Source organism: Choloepus didactylus, chromosome 12, assembly GCF_015220235.1.
Source record: "Choloepus didactylus isolate mChoDid1 chromosome 12, mChoDid1.pri, whole genome shotgun sequence".
NCBI classification, from domain to species: Eukaryota; Metazoa; Chordata; class Mammalia; order Pilosa; family Megalonychidae; genus Choloepus; species Choloepus didactylus.
The window spans coordinates 3,313,739-3,333,982 of NC_051318.1; the positions used below are offsets into that span (position 1 = coordinate 3,313,739).

The 20,244-nt window shown below is 52.3% G+C and overlaps 1 protein-coding gene across 1 annotated transcript in view; it reads left to right on the forward strand.

The window, feature by feature from the left end:
• The window catches only part of SMAD9 (SMAD family member 9), a 64,634-nt gene that overhangs the window by 37,221 nt on the left and 7,169 nt on the right, over window positions 1-20,244 (forward strand). The window contains exon 2 of the mRNA XM_037800623.1: window positions 3,399-3,977. Coding sequence (XP_037656551.1) covers window positions 3,556-3,977 — 422 coding nt within the window. The 5' untranslated portion in view covers window positions 3,399-3,555. The remainder of the gene's footprint in view (window positions 1-3,398; window positions 3,978-20,244) is intronic.

Below are 20,244 nucleotides of genomic sequence, written 5' to 3' on the forward strand. Positions count from 1 at the left end.
CTCCTTCTTCTAAGGGCGTCTGTCCTGCTGGGTTCCAGCCCTCCCCACTCCAGCTCAGCCGTGCCTCATCGAAACAGCTCCAAGACCCTATTCCAAATAAGGTCACGTGTGTGGGACCACGGTTAGGACCTGTGGGTGTCTTCCTGCGAGACATGACTCAACCTATAACAAACCTGCTGTGAATTGTTTATTTTGTTTTGTTCTTATTTGTACCGCATAGGAATGGAGTAACTACAAGCAGTAGCCACAGCCCCTCCCCGTGCTCTTGCTGAACGTGTTTTTTTAGATGACCCTTGAGTGCTCTATTTTAATTATTGGGGTGACCTGGCAGGTGTTATCAGAAGACCAAGGAAGATTGGGCGACAGAGTCTTTGGGCATTTAAATTATTGACAGCAGAAACCTGTTCTGAGCCAGGTGGACAGTAGTTATTGAATAAACTTGGACTGGGGTGGAGGAGTGGGGGTCTCTGGTTGAGCCTCCGGGTGATGGCCAGCTGGTGACAAACAAGGAGCCCTTTGTCCTACTAGTGGCTGAAACACTTAGGAATTGGAATGGAATAAGCTTTATTGCCCCTGAACCACACTGCGCAGATAAGTAGACACTATCAGCATAAACAAGAACCCGAAGACTTCATGTTGTTTAGATTCCAAGTTGGATTCATTTTTTCGCACTTGCTCTTTCTATGAAAAATAAATGAAGTAGACAAGGATAGAAGATGAGAAATGGGACATCCACGTGCCCACCAGTCAGCTTTATTAAATCTCAACTTTTTGAGCTTTCCTATCATCTTCCTTCTCTACCTGGAGGATGAATTTGGTGTTTATCCTTCTGGGATCCTAAATTTGGCTTTCTGGGCCCCCCTCAATCCAAGGGCCTCTGTTTAATGGGTCAATAGCTGCGTCTTGCACAGTTTCAGAGCCACAGTGAGACTATTATAAGGATCTGAAATGTGGCCGAGAGATCAGACTGCAGAGAGCCAAGTTTTCTGTGGCCTGAGATTCTGGATAGTTGGGATCTCCCTAAGGGGTGCAGTGGGACGTGGCCCCGAAAGTCACTCATCAAAGCCAAGCCTCAGGCAGACACGGTTTGAGGGAATGTATGGTTTGCGAGTGGTGCGTCCCACAATTTTTGCTTGCTATCCATGATGACACACAGTAAATAAATACTGCGTCAGGACTCTTGACACACGTGTACACATTCACACACACACTCCTCACACTAAATACACACCTCTGAGTGAAAAGTTGTAACAAAATAATGCTCACTCTATGTTGGCTGCCCTGCACTATTATCTATTATGTTTTGTTGTTTTTACAAAAGCCAATTTGACCCAATAGATGAATTTCACGTGTAATTAATTGTTAGGAACCCACAGTTTAAAATATACTGGTTTAGGGAACTGTCATTTGTTTCATGGAGCAACAATTTTTGTTTTGTTTTTTTTAAAGTGTGTTTATTTAACTCTGCTAAATATTTTTATAAAGAGCTTTTTTCTACTACTTTATTCTACCAGCTTAAAGATTTATGCCACAATTCACGCATAACAAATCCCATGTAAAACTAAGCAGAATTCAGAGTTGTTTTGGAGTTCAGATTATTCTGTGTCATGTGGCTTCTCCTCCTTAAAACTCTAACTTCCTTCAAGCTACTGTTTAAAGCAGCCTGCCTAGATTAAATAAACAGAACCTGAACACGGTGACTTAACTGTACTTTATAAATTCATGATTGTTAAGCCAGAAAAACAACCCTTTGAAATAAAACTGAATGTAAGTCAGCTGCCGAGTGAAAAAGAACAGCTTCCAGCCCTCGGCTCTCGTCTTCGTCTACGTTTACCTCTCCACAACGCTAGGGTCCACAGGAGAGAGAAAGTGGTGTAAATATGGCTTTTTATTTATTAAGTGTCATCCATTTTTGTGTAACTGGTCCTGATAATGGTAACAGAGCAGCAGTTTTATAACACATCTTTGTTCAAAGAAGTTTAAATAATTGGACTTGGAAAGGTACATCTTCCCTCCAGAGAAGCAAAGGAGGAAGTTACACGTAATGCATATTAAACAGGTGATTATGGGAGACTGTAAACTAGATGGGTTCCAAGATACTAAAATGAGTCAGCCTGCTCCAAAATGCTCCAAAAGCTATTTTAAACGTTGATGAGAGCTGGTTCCTAAAACCTGGAGGAAGGAGGCGGCTGTCTTTAAGCTGATTATTCCACGGAAGAGATAATGCAGTTCTGTCTCAGGAAATTTAAAAAGGGCTGTTGAAGAACTGGAAAAGAACATCTTCTTTGGAGGAGAAGGCAAAGACGAATGTAGACGATTTTCAGGCACAATAACAGATGTGGGGCAGCACTGTTTGTGTACGTGTTTATGGTGGTGTGTGACTTCTGAAAAGCAGTTCTAAAACTTTGGTCTCAAGACCCTTTTCCATTTTTAAAAAGTATTGAGAACTACAAAGAGCTTTTCCTTATGTGGGTTATAGCTATCAACTTTTACCATTTTAGAAATTAAAACTGAGAAATAGTTAAAATATTTGTGGATTCTTTGAAAAATAATAATATACCCTTTATATTAACATAAATAGCATTTTTATGGGAGAAAACCCTATATTTAAAAAAAATTAGTGAGAAGTATGTATTGTTTTACATCTTTGCAAACCCCTTTAACATCTGTTTCATTAGATGACTCCCAGATTCTCGCATTTGCTTCTGCAAACAATCTTTTGTAGTGTGTCGTTTTGGTTGAAGTACAAGAAGAAAACCTACAATCACTCAGATACGTTGTTGGAAACGAGAGGCTCTCACAGCCCCTCCCATCCCGGAAAGGGTCTCTGGAGCCCCCTGGGGTTCCCAGACCACACTTTGAGAACCACTGACCTCGAGAGTGGTTTGGAAGACTGTGCTAAGTGTGGCTCTGCCTGGGAGGCGAGATGATGAGGGACCCTGACTTTTTCCTTTTCATTCATATCTGTTTTCTTCAGTGATGATGGAATCCTAAGCAAACCCTAAATGAGCAAGAACAGGTGGGCTGAGGGCAGATGACGGAGGCCCTAGAAAGCAGGTGGAGCAGGTTACCTGGAGGGTGGCTTAATAAGAGCAGCGTTTGGGGGTGAAGGGGTTAGAGCGGGAAAGGGGAGGGGGAGAGAAGCTGCTGCGGAGCTTGCTGCTGTGACCAGGTGAGCGTGAGGTGGGCAGGGCCTCGGGTGCTGGTGACGTGGAGGAAAAGGGACGGAATCCAGAGGACGTTTCGAAGGCAGAGAGACCAAGACTGGGATACAGGAGATAAATGAGGGCGGGAGCTTTCAGGTCTAAGGCATTTGAAGACCATCTTCCTTATAGCCGACTTCAACCTGCCCGGGAAATTGCCCGAGTAAGCTCACGAGAGCTTGTCTTGTGTTTCAGAGTTGGCCAGCCCACTTGAGGGCCCTGGCGCCCGCGCGTCACTTCCAGCAGGAAAGGAAGGCCTGTGGCTGTGACCTCCTGGAGAGCTGCCTGCTGACCGCCCCAGCCCTGCAGGCCGCGCGGCTGCTGCTTGCTCTGGACGCCGGCCGGCCGCCCCATGCACTCCAGCATGGCCATCAGCTCCCTCTTCTCCTTCACCAGCCCGGCAGTGAAGAGGCTGCTGGGCTGGAAGCAAGGAGATGAAGAGGAGAAGTGGGCGGAGAAGGCGGTGGACTCGCTGGTGAAGAAGTTGAAGAAGAAGAAGGGGGCCATGGACGAGCTGGAGCGGGCCCTCAGCTGCCCGGGGCAGCCCAGCCGGTGCGTGACGATCCCGCGGTCCCTGGACGGGCGGCTGCAGGTGTCCCACCGCAAGGGCCTGCCCCACGTCATCTACTGCCGGGTGTGGCGCTGGCCCGACCTGCAGTCCCACCACGAGCTGAAGCCGCTGGAGTGCTGCGAGTTCCCGTTCGGCTCCAAGCAGAAGGAGGTGTGCATCAACCCCTACCACTACCGCCGCGTGGAGACCCCAGGTGAGCCCTAGCAGGTGGGCGGGAGCCTCGGGAGTGGGAGGAGTGATGGGGCACCACCACCCCGAAAGAGGAAGACAAGAGAGGGCGGGTCAACTTTGAGGATCTAGGCCAAAACTTTGTAATCCGGAAAACCGAGAAAGAAGATATCTTGGTTTCAGGACATCTGGGAGTTTTGTGTGATTTTGGAAGCACGATTTTATTTTGATGTATTGGAAGGAGCTGTCATAATCTTTCCACAGCTTTGGGGGCCTCGAAAGGCCTTGATATGAGTAACTGCAAAAAACCGGCTTCTTCCCTAAACCCCACCCCAGCTAAACTTTGCTGAATTAAAGATTTGCCTGACGGCCTCTCTCCAGCTCAGATCAGGGTCAGAAAACAGAAAGTCTCTGGAAATCATTCCTGGGCTGACAGCGACCGGGGCAGGGGAAAGACCGGCAGTTACGTCTTCACTTCCCGTGCGTGCATGTGCATGTGTATGTGTGTATGAGTATGTGCACGTGTGTGTGTGCATGCATGCATGTGTGCACGTGTGTATGTGTGCGTATGTGCGTGTGTGCATGTGTATGTGTGCATGAGTATTGTGTGTGCATGCGTGCATGCATGTGTGTGCGTATGTGCGTGTACATGTGTGTGCGCGTGTGTGCGTATGTGTACATGAGTATGTGCGTGTGTGTGCGTGCATGTGTGTGCATATGTGCGTGAGCATGTGCATGTGTGCATGCATGTGTGTGCGCGCGTGTGCATGTGTATGTGTGCATATGTGCATGTGCATGTGTGCATGCATGCACGTGTGTGTGTGCATGTGTGCGTGTGCATGCATGCATGTGTGTGCATGTGTATGTGTGCATGTGTATGTGTGCATATGTGCGTGCATGTGCGTGTGCGTGCATGCATGTGTGTGCATGTGCACGTGTGACATGCATCCCCCTTTCTGGGGAGGTCCCTTCACCCCGGCTATGACACTGCATTTCCACTGCATTTCTCTCTTTGGATCGAGGGCCCCTGTGGCCTTCCAGTCTGGAACACAGGTTTTTGGGAGCTTCCTCTCCTGGGCTGGGCATCCTGCCCCGTTCCAGGAAACGAGGGGCTGGCACACCAGCTCAAGGAACTTGCCTGCGCCCAGTGGAGAGAGGGGCTTTGGTCTGGGAGGCTCTGGGGACGCCAGCCTGCTGCTTGGCCCACGAGCAGGGCTCAGTGAGGGGCAGCCAGCCCCCATCCACCCCACGAGTGGCCTCGGGGCTGCTGGGAGGTTGTGGCCAGGTGGTCCTGCCTGGGTGCGGCGGCCCCCACAAGCCCCTTCCTCTGTGGTGGTCCCTGCACAGGAGCGTGACTGGAAGCTTCCCGGCGACTCGGGGGTCTTTTTCCTGGGCCACGTAGACCGTTGCTGAGTTTCCGTGTGTCCTCTTCCCCCTGGACTCCCCACACATCCTCCCAGATGAGAAGGCAGTGAGGTCTGAGTTTATGACAGAAATGATTCGATTCTCCTTTTTGTCTCAAAGATTTGAGTTGTATTAAGCACCCAAAGCACGTCAGATGGAAAAATGTCCATTAAGAAATCTTTTCTCTCTTTCTGAGTAATGTAGTCATAAACTATACGTCATAGAACGTATCTGGTTTTTCTTTTGAGTACTCAAAAACCAAATTTTAAAGGATTATTTGATATTTTGTTTTTTCTTATTATATGGGTTTTTCTCTTTTTTTCAGGAATGATAGTATGAGTGTTTTATACACAGCAGATAGATTTTCATATCATCCTATTTTAGATTTGAGTTTCCAAAATCAAAGATGGGTAAAGATTATATTTATTTTTAATGTAATATTTAACCTACACGGGTTTTTACTCCTAACTTTGTTTTTTCTTTATACAAAAGGCAGATTTTATATTTAGCCATGTTCAAAGTAAATATTTTGACAACAGTGAAAATGTTAATGTTAAGCAGTTTTGCTGAGTTTGTGTTAATTTGATCCCTGGTTATCATTATGGTTAAGTTTTCTCTTTGAAAGTGCACAGAAGACTGCATTCTGATTTTCTTTTCCTTCATACAGCCACATACATAATCTATTTTGGTGCTTCTCAAACATCTGTAGTAAAGGGCCAGTTTTTAAAAAAATTATCAATCCTTCAAAAATCTATACTTCAATAATACACGAGTTAATTACTAGACACATGAAATTAGACTTAAAAGTGCAATCCCAATATTTAAATTATTCATTTCAACAGATATAAAATTACTCTGTTAAGGTGCTATTCAAGTTTCCAAACAGTTACTCTCAATTTCAATACCCATTTCTTTGCCGATTGGCTCCCCGCGTTTTGGGAATTGTCACACTTGGTGTGCACAGAGCAGGCACAAGCCTTGCAAGGTAATGTCAAGGCACATAAGACTTTACTCCATGGGACTGGAGGTTATTCAGGAGTGTAATTTCTCCTTTACTTTAGGAAAAGGTACAAATCTTCTTCGACTCTGCTTTGCATTTCCATGTGTGTGACTCTGCTTTGCACCTCCATGTGTGTGTGTGTGCGGTCGCAGTTGACTCGTCTGGGGGGGGGTGGCGGCCGGTTGCTAAATCCTAGGCTCCCAGGCTTGCTCTGAGGGTACCGGCGGCGGGGGCTCTTTCCCAGAGGCGAAGGCTGCGGTCGCGGTTACTACTTCTAGGGGGAGAGGCGGCCGGTAGCCGAGCCCTCAGCTCTCGGGGCTGCTTAAAGGGTACCGGCGGCGGGGGCTCTTTCTCGGAGGCGAGGGCGAGGCGGAGGACGTGGCCGGGGTCCTCGGCGAGAGGCGTGCAAGGAGGGCGGCGATAGGGACAAAACACTCTTCATCCAGTAGGAGTATGCGCCAAAGAGATTTATTCAGGGGTGATTACAGGTTATATAGGCTGGTAAGAAGGGCAGGGCTGGAAAGGAGGTGAAGCAGCCTTAAATGGCAATACTGAAGGGATAGGGGCTAGGATTGGTTCTGAGAGAACGCCGGAGCCGTTGCAGCGGGGCGGGGGTTGTTCTGGCCACGGGCATGCGCGCTGGCGGTGGCAGGAGTGGCCTTGGCACCAGGGAGTGAGTGGGTAAGATAAGGAAGTGGGGAAAGGGCAGTTGGGAGAAAGGCGGTTTCCTCCGGCAAGCCTCCCCTGCCAGTGGCATTTTGGGTGAGGAAAAGGGAGCTGCCTTGACCTCGCTCCCCAGGCTCGGGGGGGCTGCAGAGGGCACTCACGCCCGTACCTACTACCCTCCCCAGGGGGTGATCAGGTCCCCTGGCCCAGGCCTGGCAAGCCGAGGTACAAGCTCAGTCACCCGCAATTCCCCTTTCTTTTCTAATTAGAGGAAGAGGCTTTACCGGAGAGGCCCGCTAAGGGTGAGGGAAGGGGGAGGTTAGGGAAGGGAAAAAGGGGTTGACGGTGGCTCAGCGAGGCTGGAGCTCAGTGTTGGTGTGGTGCCCGGGCGCTTGACAATGGCTTCGCTGCAGCGGGCTGGGTGAAGGTGAGGGGTTTAAAGTTCAGGGGTTCAGAGAAGCTGGAACTCGAGGTGAGAGCGATGTTCAGGTGATTGAGAAGGGCCTCGCGGTTGGCGAGTCGACCGGTGGCGTTGAGGTCGCGGAGGGTTGGCTGTCATCTTGGAGTGGGGGGCGTCAGAGGTGGCGAGTCGCTGATACTGGATTTGCACGAACGAGGAAAAAATGGCATCCGTTTGTTTTCTTACAAGCTGGACAATTTTGCGGATGAGGCAGGGTCCTAAGATGAGAGCTAGAATAATCATTAATAAGGGGCCAAGAAAAGGAAGGATGTATGGGAGGATGGGAGTGAAAAAACTGGACCAATAACTGGTGGCTTCACGATCTCTTTTACGCTTTTCCAGTCCCTCTCGGACCCTTTTCAGGCTATCCTCGACGAGACCTGTGGAATTGGCATAAACACAGCACTCTTCTCCTAGGGCGGCGCAGAGGCCTCCTTCTTTGAGGAGGAGAAGGTCAAGACCTCGGCGGTTTTGGAGCACTACTTCAGAGAGGGAATTGACAGAATTTTTTAGATGGTGAATAGCGTTTTGTAAGTGATGAATGTCTTCGTCAACAGCCGCCCTGAGGTGAGATAGGGAGGCAATTGTAAGGACAGTGATGGGCTCTCGCTTTTGCAGAAGGGCAGGAGCTGCAGTTTTTTCTAGACGGAGGAAGAAGTCTTCTTCGCTGTGGTATAATACCCTAGGGATAAGGACAATTAGGAGGCAAGTTTCTTTATATTCATTGATGACACTCGTGCTGAGACAGGGGGTAAGTCCTGTAGAGGAGCAGAGCCATTGGGAGGAGTTATGAGGAATGAGAAATTTTGCTGAGCTGCTGGGAACTGAGTAGCTGGCACAGGCAGTGAGGTCGGGAGAGTTACTGGAGCGAGGGCGGACGCACTTTCCCGTATAGGAGACTGAATGAAAGGTTAGGGGGACGGCAGAGGTATTCCAATTGCATTCCAAGGGGCTGTTTTCTGTGCTTTCTGAAAAGGAGAGGTTGGAGGCAACGGGCTCGTATAGAGAGGAAGAGGTGGAGAGGCAGAGCCAGCAGGATGAGGTAAAATTGGGGTTGGAGGAGTTTACTGAGGCAAAGGCGGCTTGGATGAGGCTGAGGAGGGGAGAAGAATAACGAGAAGGGGGCAAAGGAAGCTGGGGTGGTGGGGTTTGAGATGTAGTTGAAGTGCGTTTAGCCGGAGCTAAGGTGCGGCTGGTTGGAGTTGAGGTGCGGCTGGAGAGCTGTGGAAAAAGGGGGTTAATGACTTTATTGGGACCTATGCCAGAGGGTGTTTTTAAAGCAGTATTTTGGCCTGGTTGGTTTACAGCCTCCTTTTTGATTAGAATAAGTGATCCTCGGTCGGCTCCTTTCTCATAGATTCTGAAGCCCCAAGTTTGACCGAGTAACCAGGAGGGATTAGTGGGGAGCTGCACTGTAAGATTAAGATGTGTGCAGGATCTTTTACTTTCTTGGCCGAGCCAGTTAACAGTAGGGAGTTTGCACCCTGTAGGGGCCCACTTTAGGGTAAGGTAATGATCAGGAACAGGAGGCTTTCAATTAGTGGTTAGTGTTTCACACCCCCAGTATGCACAGTAGTACTCGTTGGGGGAATTACAGCACGATTTTTCAGGATTTGAGGATGGGCACATGTAATATTGGGCCTGGGGATTACTTACCTTTCGAGCGCAGGTTTCTTCGACTCTGGAGACAAAGGTGGCGAAAGGCTTATTCGGCTCCTGGAAGAACTTGGTGAATTTATTAGGTTGACGGGCAGAGCAATTGGCAAATGCTTGTAAGGCGATTCCCCAAAGGATAGGCCAAAAGGTGGCAGGTGCATTAATATAAGCAGACGCATTTAGAAATGCTCCAGTGCCCAAATAGGCTTCAGGGGGATGATAGACTCCAAGGGCTGCGTCTTGCTCACTTTGCTGAGCTGCTTCTGCCTGGAAGTGAGCACGCCAGTCAACAAACTGACCGGGGTTAAGAATGGAACGGGCAAGCGAGGCCCAGTCTTGGGGGATGCAATAGTCCATGCCGAGATCCTGCAGTATTTGGGAAGCGTATGGGCTACCTAACCCGTCCTCCTTGACGGCCCTGCGAAGCTGCTTGATAGTATCTGAGTCAATGGGATACCAGTCATACGGTTTCTGTGGGGTGGGGGCAAGGTTAAGAGGAAAGCAACGAAAAGCACGAGAGAAAGGAGGACGCGCTTGCAGAAGGCTTGGCGCGGGAGTGAGGGTAGGGGGAGCGTTGCCCCAAGGGTTGCCTTGAGGTGTAGAAGGCAGCCAGGGGTTGTTAGTCGGTGGGGTGGGAGGAGCGGCGGCAGCTGCCGGTAGCGGCTCCGAGGGGGAGCTCGCCGAAGGGGGAGGCGGGAGTGGGAGGCCCCAAGCGTCGCAAGATGGCGGCGCGGTGGGCGTGGCTAAGACACAAGATGGTGGATCAGCCCCGCCCTGTGAAAGGGCGGGGCCCAAGGCATAAGATGGCAGACTAGCTCCGCCCTGTGGAAGGGCGGGGTAAAGCATATGCGGTTTCCGGCTCAGCTTAGGGCTGATGTCATCGCCGGAGCATTTCCTCCCCTCGATGGAAGAAGAAGGAGGAAGTTCGCCATCTTGGCGTGGCGCAGTGTTATTTTGCTTTTTGGGAGTCACCTCGAGCGCGTTGTTAATCTGCTCGACTAAGGACTCCGTGTCTGAGTCATGATTTGAATTAGTATCGCTATCTGAGTCTGTTGGCTGGGTTGATAGGGCCTCCTTGGATTTAACGAGGCCTCGATCAGGGGGGAGGGAGCCTTGAAGGCAGGAGCGGATGGTTATTAAGGTGGGGAGCAAGCCGGGAGGGAAGCGCTTGCTCTCATGTTCCATGGCGTTAGTGACTCGATCAATAAGACGATCATAAGTAACAGGGTCCCAAAGATGGCAAGTGGTGAGCCATGGGTTAAAGGGGAGCAGGAGGTCCCAGTACACCTGCAGCTGCCGGACAGACACTTTACAGCGATGCGTGTCTAGGAGACCCGCTAGAGCACGAACTTGAGGTGCCTGACACGTAGATAGACGATTACCCATAGCTGAGGGGGGAGGAGGGGGGTTTACTCCCGAGCCGGGCCGGCCGGCTGGCAGGGAGGAGGAGGAGGAGTTGTTTACCGAGCAGAGAGAATGAGATAAGCTGTGGCCGCAAGGCCGAAGGAGACGGCGAGAGCAGAAAGCAGTGCCCTTTGGCAACGGGAGCAGTCAGGGGGGGCGGTTGCAAAGAGGCACACGGCACCAAATGAGGAAATAAAAATACAAAGAATTACAGCAAAGTAATGGAGGGAAAGAGGGAGAGCGTTAGGAGGAACGGGGGTCATAGAAGTGCGCATACAAAAGGACGAAGAGAGCGTGGGGGAAGGGAGGAGCGGCTTCGGAGCAGGGAACCTCCCACGGCTCCGGAAGCGGCGAAGGAGAGGCGGCCCTTACCTTGCAGGCGAGGAAACGGGAAGCTGGAGAGGCGTCCGGGCGAGCGATCGACCTGCTGAACTGTTGTGTGGAGACGTTTCCTCACACGGGGCACCAGTTGCGGTCGCGGTTACTACTTCTAGGGGGAGAGGCGGCCGGTAGCTAAGCCCTCAGCTCTCGGGGCTGCTCAAGGGGTACCGGCGGCGGGGGCTCTTTCCCGGAGGCGAGGGCGAGGCGGAGGACGTGGCCGGGTCCTCGGCGAGAGGCGTGCAAGGAGGGCGGCGATAGGGACAAGACACTCTTCATCCAGTAGGAGTATGCGCCAAAGAGATTTATTCAGGGGTGATTACAGGTTATATAGGCTGGTAAGAAGGGCAGGGCTGGAAAGGAGGTGAAGCAGCCTTAAATGGCAATACTGAAGGGATAGGGGCTAGGATTGGTTCTGAGAGAACGCCGGAGCCGTTGCAGCGGGGCGGGGGTTGTTCTGGCCACGGGCATGCGCGCTGGCGGTGGCAGGAGTGGCCTTGGCACCAGGGAGTGAGTGGGTAAGATAAGGAAGTGGGGAAAGGGCAGTTGGGAGAAAGGCGGTTTCCTCCGGCAAGCCTCCCCTGCCAGTGGCATTTTGGGTGAGGAAAAGGGAGCTGCCTTGACCTCGCTCCCCAGGCTCGGGGGGGCTGCAGAGGGCACTCACGCCCGTACCTACTACCCTCCCCAGGGGGTGATATCAGGTCCCCTGGCCCAGGCCTGGTAAGTCGAGGTACAAGCTCAGTCACCCGCAGAAGGCGAGGCGGGGCACTTGGCCAGGTCCCCGGCGGGGGGGCGTGCAAGGTGTGGAGGGCGGCGAAAAAGAACAGGCAGGACACGGTTCTTTTAGGGTAATAGAAGAAAACTAAGAGAGAGAGAGCTTTATTAGGCGAGAGCACAAGCTTATATTGGGCGATTAGAGGGCGGGGTAGCTGTAGAGGTCGAAGGCTTGGATTGGTTCGGAGAGGGCGCGGAGGTTGATAGACAAGGGGCGGGAGTTGTTCTGGTAACTGCGCATGCGCACTGACGGTGGGGGAGTTGCTCTGGCAATGGGGAGTGTCAGGGGCAAGATAAGGGGGTGGGGAAAAGGCGGTTCCCTCCGGCAAGCCTCCCCTACGGTGGTATTTTGGGTGAGGAAATGGGGCCTGCCTCCGGCTCCACTTTCCCAGGCCTGGGGGGCAGTGGAGGGCGCTGTCGCCCGTGCCCACCACCCTCCCCAGGTGCTGATCAGGTCCCCCAGCCCAGGCCCGCCAAGTCGAAGCACGTGATCAGTATCCCGCATTTCCCCCTTTTTTCTAATTAAAGGAAGAAGCTTACCGGAGAGGTCCGCCAAAGGATGAGGGAAGGGGAAGGTTGGGGAGGGGAAAAAGGGTTGACGGTAGCTCAGCAAGGCTGGAGCTCAGCGTTGGTGTGGCACCCGGGTGCTCGACAGGAGCCTTGTTGCTTGCGGGATGGACGAGGATGGGAGGTTTAAAGTTGGAGGTTCAGATAAACTGGAGCTCGAGGTTGGTGTGATGTCCAGGCGATCGAGAAGGGCCTCGCGGTCGGCGGGTTGACCGGTGGCGGTGAGGTTGCGGAGGGTTGGTTGTTATCTCGGAATAGGGAGCGTTAGAGGTGGTGAGTCGCTGGTACTGGATTTGCACGAACGAGGAAAAAATAGCATCTGTTTGTTTCCTTACAAGTTGAACAATTCTACGGATAATACAGGGTCCTAAAGTGAGAGCTAGAATGATCATTAGTAAGGGGCCGAGGAGAGGGAGGAGGTAAGGGAGGAGGGGGGTAAAGATGTGGGACCAATAACTGGTGGCTTCACGGTCTCTTCTACGTTGTTCCAGTCCCTCTCGGACCTTTTTAGGCTGTCCTCGGCGAGACCTGTTGGAATTGGCATATACACAGCACTCTTCTCCTAGGGCGGCGCAGAGGCCCCCTTCTTTGAGGAGGAGAAGGTCGAGACCTCGGCGGTTTTGGAGCACTACCTCGAGAGGGAATTGACAAATTTTAAGATGAGAAATAGCGTTTTGTAGGTGAGTGATATCTTCGTCCACGGGCTGCCCTGAGGTGAGTTAGGGCAGAGTTGTCGGCTAGTGCAGCAATTCCAGGGCCAGTGCCTACAAGACCTAGGAGGGAGGCATTGGTAAGGGCGGGTGATGGGCTTCTCGCTTTTGCAGAAGGGCGGAATCTTGCAGTTCTTTTCCAGGCGGAGGAAGAGTCTTCCTCGCTGTGGCTATAAGACCCTAGGGATAAGGACAATTAGGAGGCAAGTTTCATTAGTTGTCTAGAGGGTTGCAACATTAAGGCCGGGGGGTAAGTCCTGTAGAGGAGCACAGCCATTGGGAGGAGTTGTGGGGAATAAGAAACTTGGCAGAGCTGCTGGGAGAGGAGTAGTCGGCACAAGCTGTGAGGCTGGGAGAGTTACTTGAGCGAGGGCGGATGCACTTCCCTGTAAAGGAGACTGAATGAAAGGTTAGGGGGACGGCAGAGGTATTCCAATTGCATTCCGAAGGGCTGTCCTCTGTGTTTTCTGAAAAGGAGAGGTTGGAGGCAATGGCTCATACAGGGGGAAGGAGGTGGAGAGGCAAAGCCAACAAGAAGGTAAGATTAGGGCTGGAGGAATTCACTGAGGTGAAGGCTGCTTGGATAAGGCGAGGAGGGGAGAGGAGTAACGAGAGGGGGGTAGAAAGGTTGGGGTGGTGGGGTTGGCGATGCGTTGTTTGCAGCTGAGGTGCGGCTGGTTGGAGCTGAGGTGCGGCTGGAGGAGCTGAGGTGGGGAAAAAGGGGGTTCACTGGGACTGGGGTCCAGGCCCAGGTGTACTGTTGTCATCTGGTGCACTAGGTTGCGGAGACGACGGCATTCTCGTCTCGTTAGACGTGTGGTTGCTGGTGGCGGGCCGGATTGCTCTTCCTGGGATCTAGATTGGTTGTGCTGCATCATCTGGGAAAAACACAAGCAAACCCGCGCCCCTGGGCGAGGAGTGGGGAGGGACCCTTCCAGGCATTATTCTCTGGGTCCTTCCAGTAAACCATCGGGGCCTGGGTGGGCCTATACGAGGGCCCCCAATGTTTATGTAGGGGCGAAAGCCCTTCCTTATTGAATGTGAGTAGATTAAGGTGAATAAGGGCTGCTATGATAAGGTCCCCTGGAGTTGCCTGGGGGAGCATTGCCCTTTCTTTTTCAATTTGTGTCTTTAAGCGGCGATGGACTGCTTCCACAATGGCTTGCCCCTGTGGATTATAGGGGATGCCGAAATGATGGGTGATGTTATATAACTGAAGAAAGGCCGCAAAGGAGGCACTGCGATAAGCAGGCCCATTGTCCGTTTTTAGGTCCCAGGGGACTCCCATGAAGAGAATTCCCTGTCTTAGGGCCTTGATACAGTGTTTGGCTGTTTCCCCGGCAAGGGGGACTGCATAACACATGGCTGAGAAGGTGTCAATTATTACATGCACATATTTGAGGCGTCCAAAGGACGGAACGTGAGTTACGTCCATTTGCCATCTAGAATTGGGCTTTAGGCCTCGTGGGTTGACTCCCTGAGGTTGCAGGGGGCCAAGCGGCGCAAAGGGCGCACAAGTTGCACAATTGCGGACAAGATGTTTACAGGTATCTAGGGGGAGGCCACATAGATGATGCAACGACGTAGCCGAAAAGTGAAACCTGGAATGCAATAACTTGGCCTGGTTAACAGCATCCCCCGGAGGGGCAGCCGTGTGAGTTAGCATAGCTTGGGTATTCTGAGCTGAGACCGCTTGGTCCACTATACTATTGCCATTAGCCAGGGGCCCCGGAAGGCCTGAGTGACTACGAATGTGGCTAATGAACCAAGGATCCTGTCTATGCTCCAGGATGCTTCTGAGGTCAGAAAGCGTTTTATCAATGGCCGAGTCTCCCGGGAAAAAGGTGGAAAACGCGAGGACTCGGCAGACCTGATACGTGTAAGGCCGAGGTCAGCTAAATTAGTGGTGAGGTCTTTGAGGATTAGAGGAAGCGCCTCGGCGTCCTCAGAGGCCACCAAGATGTCATCCATGTAATGGATGAGCATGGCCCGCTTTCGCAGGGGGGCCACTGCGTGATTAACATACATTTGGCAGATGGCCGGACTGTTACGCATCCCTTGAGGGAGGACTTTCCATTGGTACCTGCTAGCTGCGCCCGCGTGATTGGGGACGGGGACTGTAAAGGCAAAGCGCGGGCGGTCTCGCTCATGTAGCGGGATGGAAAAGAAACAGTCTTTGATGTCAATGGTGGCTACATAATAGTGGGCCGGGATGGCCACCGGATGAGGGAGGCCAGGCTGCGGGGAACCCATGGGAAGAATATGCTTATTGATTTCCCGCAGATCATTGAGGAGCCTGACATTTCCCCTGTGGATTTTTATGAATAACAAAACATTGGCGAATTCTAGGGACTAGTATAAGGTTCTATGTGGTTTGCGTCCAATTGTTCTTGGACAAGGGCTTGGAGTGCAACTAATTTGTGCGTGGGAAGGGGCCACTGCTCCACCCATATAGGTTCTTCAGTATCCCACTGCAGAGGAACGGGCGTTGGAGGTGTTAAACGAGCAGTGGCGCACATTATTGGGGGGGCTGTGCGGTAAGCACTGCCCCAAAAGCGGCAAGGATATCACGGCCCCATAAAATTTGGTCTATGGTGTGCAGAAATAACGGGCGGAAGGTGCCTGAGTGGCCCTCTTCATTTTCCCACTTAATGGGTCTCATGGCCTGAAGAGAAGTAGAGGTACTGGTGGCTCCCACTACCGAGGGACCATCGAGAACCATGCACATGGTGGCATACTGAGCGGGCATGCAAGAGACTTTTGCCCCTGAATCGAGCGTGCCCGTGTACCATTGCCCCTCTATTCTTAACTTACGAGTAGGCTTTTCTGGAGTGATAGGGACTGTCCAGAGAAGCGCTTTACTGCCGGTGAAATGATTAATTTTATTAGAACCGGCCGGCACGCTGCCTCTTAGGGGCGGGGCTGAGGCTCGCCCCGCTTGGAGTTTAAAGTGTGCTCAGTGCCCTGGCGCTGACTGCCGTCAGGGCACCATGGATAATAGAGGTTTTTTAAGCTATCCTTGCTAAGATCTCTGGGCCTGCTTTTGCAATCGTGCGCCCAGTGATAGCCACGCTGGCAACGTGGGCAAGGAGTGGGAGGGGGGCGCCCATTGCGCTGCATGTAAGGCGGGCGTTTGACCTCCACATTGGGGCACTCCCGGGCAAAATGACCGCTCCGCCCGCACTTAAAGCAACCGGTGGTGGTGGCTAAGGCGGCAGTGACAGCGCCAGAGACAGCCTGGGCTAGGGACGCGGCAGCTGGGTCAAAGGCGCTGCAGGCGAGAACCCAGTCATTAAGAGTTTTTTCCCGCAAGGGGAGAATGGCTTGCTTACAGGGGGAGTTAGCCCCTTCTAGAATGAGTTCCCGGGTGAGCGCTAGCTGGGCTTGGGGGTTGGTAACTTTCCTAGCACAGGCTTCTTCAACCCTGGAAACGAAAGTGGCGAAAGGTTCGTTTGGCTCCTGGAGGAGCCTGGTAAAGTTGTCAGGTCGACGGGCAGAGCAGTTGGCAAACGCGCGTAAGGCGATGCCTCTGAGGACAGTCCAGAAGGCAGCAGGGGCATTAATATAAGCAGACGTATTTAGAAACGCTCCAGTGCCCAAATAGGCTTCGGGGGGATGATAGACTCCAATGGCTGCGTCTTGCTCACTTTGCTTAGCTGCTTCTGCCTGGAAGTGAGCACGCCAGTCAACAAACTGACCGGGGTTAAAAATTGAACGGGCAAGCGAGGCCCAGTCTTGGGGGATGTAATAGTTCATGGCGAGATTCTGCAGTATTTGGGAAGCATATGGGCTACCTAAGCCATCCTCCTTGACGGCCCTGCGAAGCTGCTTGATAGTATCTAAGTCAATGGGATACCAGTCGTACGGTTTCTGTGGGGTGGGGATAGGGTTAAGAGGAAAACAGCGAAAAGCACGAGAGAAAGGAGGACGCGCTTGCAGAGTGCTTGGCGCGGGAGTGGGGGTAGGGGCAGCGCTGTTCTAAGGGTTGCCTTGAGGTGTAGAAGGCAGCCAGGGGTTGTTATTCGGCAGGGTGGGAGGAGCGGCGGCAGCTGCCGGTAGCGGCTCCGAGGGGGAGCTTGTCGAAGGGGGAGGCGGGAGTGGGAGGCCCCAAGCGTCGCAAGATGGCGGCGCGGTAGGCGTGGCTAAGACACAAGATGGCGGACCAGCCCCGCCTTGTGAAAGGGTGGGGTCCAAGGCACAAGATGGCGGACTAGCTCCGCCCTGTGAAAGGGCGGGGTCTAAGGCATAAGATGGCGGACTAACTCCGCCCTGCGAAAGGGCGGGGCTTAAGGCATAAGATGGCGGACTAGCTCCGCCCTGTGAAAGGGAGGGGCCTAAGGCATAAGATGGCGGACTAGCTCCGCCCTGTGAAAGGGCGGGGTAAAGCGCATGCGGTTTCCGCCCGGCTTAGGGCTGACGTCATCACTAGAGCACTTCCTCCCCTCAGTAGAAGAAGAAGGAGGAAGTTCGCCATTTTGGAGCAGTCTGGGGGGGCGGTTGCAAAGAGGTACACGGCGCCAAACAAAGAAACAAACACACAAAGGACTACAGTAAAGTAATGGAGGGGAAGAGGGAGAGCGTTAGGAGGAATGGGGGTCATAGAAGAAAAGGACGAGAGGCAGACGGAAGAATGGGTAGTGGGGAAGGGAGGAGCGGCTCCGGAGCGGCGAGGGAGAGGCGGCCCCTGACGCGGAGCGGCGAGGGAGAAGCGGTTCCTGATGCGGAGCGGCGAGGGAGAGGCGGCTCCTGACGCGGAGCGGCGAGGGAGAGGCGGCTCCGGGAGCGGCGAAGGAGAGGCGGCCCTTACCTTGCAGGCGAGGAGAAGGAGAGCTGGAGAGGCGTCCGGGCGAGCGAGTGGCTTCACTGGACCGCTGCGTGGAGAGGACTTCCAAGTGCAGGTGCCCCATGTTGGGCGCCAGTTGCGGTCGCAGTTGACTCGTCTGGGGGGGGGGTGGCGGCCGGTTGCTAAATCCTAGGCTCCCAGGCTTGCTCTGAGGGTACCGGCGGCGGGGGCTCTTTCCCGGAGGCGAAGGCGAGGCGGGGGACTTGGCCAGGTCCCCGGCGGGGGGGGCGTGCAAGGTGTGGAGGGCGGCGAAAAAGAACAGGCAGGACACGGTTCTTTTAGGGTAATAGAAGAAAACTAAGAGAGAGAGAGCTTTATTAGGCGAGAGCACAAGCTTATATTGGGCGATTAGAGGGCGGGGTAGCTGTAGAGGTCGAAGGCTTGGATTGGTTCGGAGAGGGTGCGGAGGTTGATAGACAAGGGGCGGGAGTTGTTCTGGTAACTGCGCATGCGCACTGACGGTGGGGGAGTTGCTCTGGCAATGGGGAGTGTCAGGGGCAAGATAAGGGGGTGGGGAAAAGGCGGTTCCCTCCAACAAGCCTCCCCTACGGTAGTATTTTGGGTGAGGAAATGGGGCCTGCCTCCGGCTCCACTTTCCCAGGCCTGGGGGGCAGTGGAGGGCGCTGTCGCCCGTGCCCACCACCCTCCCCAGGGGCTGATCAGGTCCCCCAGCCCAAGCCCGCCAAGTCGAAGCACGTGATCAGTATCCCGCATGTGTGTGACTCTGCTTTGCACCTCCGTGTGTGTGTGTGACTCTGCTTTGCACCTCCGGGTGTGTGTGTGTGACTCTGCTTTGCACCTCCATTTGTGCACACAGCAACCCCGCCTGCAGTGTTCCCCTGCATCACCGTTGCCTGTTGAGATCGAGTGGCATTTAAAAGGTGACCTAAAAGAGGAGTGAATGTCATCCCTAAGCTCACTGCTTCAATTTGCAGCAGCGTTGAGAGGTGACAATAGAACTTAGTCATTGGGCCTAGCTGTGTTTCCCGTGAAAGTATTTAAAAATACCATCAGTGCCTGCCAGGCCAAGTAACCACCGGGATGGTACCATCCGTTTCCTTTACAAGCATCCATTGCCTTTGGTTTTACCCAGATGGTAAAAATCTTATCAAGATATTTGTCAACAGAGAACAATGCATCCTTTCTTTTCTTTCTCTGCCTCAGAAAGAGAAGTCGGTGCTCAGCGGGGTGGGGCGTACGTCTGCCCACCCTGGGATTACACTGTAGATAATGCATGTTAAAACTGAACTCACAAAGATGTTCCAAATGTTTGTCACTTGCCATGTTGGCCTCTTGCCTTCAGACCGTTTGTGCATTGGTCGTCTCTTTTTCCCTGCGAGCTCATGGATCTCACAAAAGGAAATTTCCTGGTTTACCACCCCTGTCATTTTTGCCTGGGTGTTGAGTGTCTGTAGGGGCAGAAGGCGGCTTCTACATTCCTAAATTCCATGTGGAATCAGCTTCTCTGCAAATGTAAAAGCTTTCTTTTGCCGTTTATTTTCTACCATAGACCTGAAAATCAGTATTCCTTGTTAAGAAGAAAATAAATGGCAAATGGCAGGCTTTGTTTTGATGCTACCACTGTTGTATTGCTATTGTTATCGTCTGTTCGTTCCAAAACACTTATTTTTTATGAAAGGCTTTATCAAATGAATATAAGCATGTAGTAACAAATCAATAGTGTGATTAAAAACAATAGCCACCCACTCATGCCCAGAGGCAACCCCTATGAACCACCTCTGGCTGTCAATTGTTTTGCGAGTTTTGTGGAGGTAACTAGATTGCACGCTTACACATCTGTTTCCAAATTTATCACTTTTACCTAATTTTGATTAACTCATAAAGATGAGGATTTAGCTAATTTATGTCAGCTTCTCCCTCCTCCCTCTTCTCAATCCTTGCTATCTATAATTTAGTTTACAGTTTATATTTTCTTTTGGCTATTCCATTGGTTACTGCTGTGGAATTTGGGGGTAAAAATTATTTTCCCCCCGAAGAGCCGTGAGACATTGTGTCCTTGTGCCCAGGGCTGGGGATGAGCAGCCAGGGGCCAGTCGGACGCTCCTTTCTGTGAGGTGACTTAGAGCAGCTCCGTTTGTCCTGAGATATGTGAACTTCGAGGTGCTATGAGTAGGTGCGGATCTTTTTTCACTCATCGGGCTGTGCACTTGGGGCTCTTTCCAGTCTGGTGACACAGATCCCTCCTCCGCCCTGGGGAATTTTCTTCTGATATTTCTTGGACTACTTCCTCCCTCCGTTTTCCCGGCCCTTCTGTCGGAGCTTATGTGTAAGGTCGCGGGCTGCACCTCAGCATCACTAAGGGGGCTTCTGGGGGCAGATGTGTGGCCCTTTAGGAGTCCCAGGGGCCTCGGCTTGCCCTTGGGGATTGAAATCCATTCCTAAATTCCATGTGGAATCAGCTTGGAGAACATTCATGTTC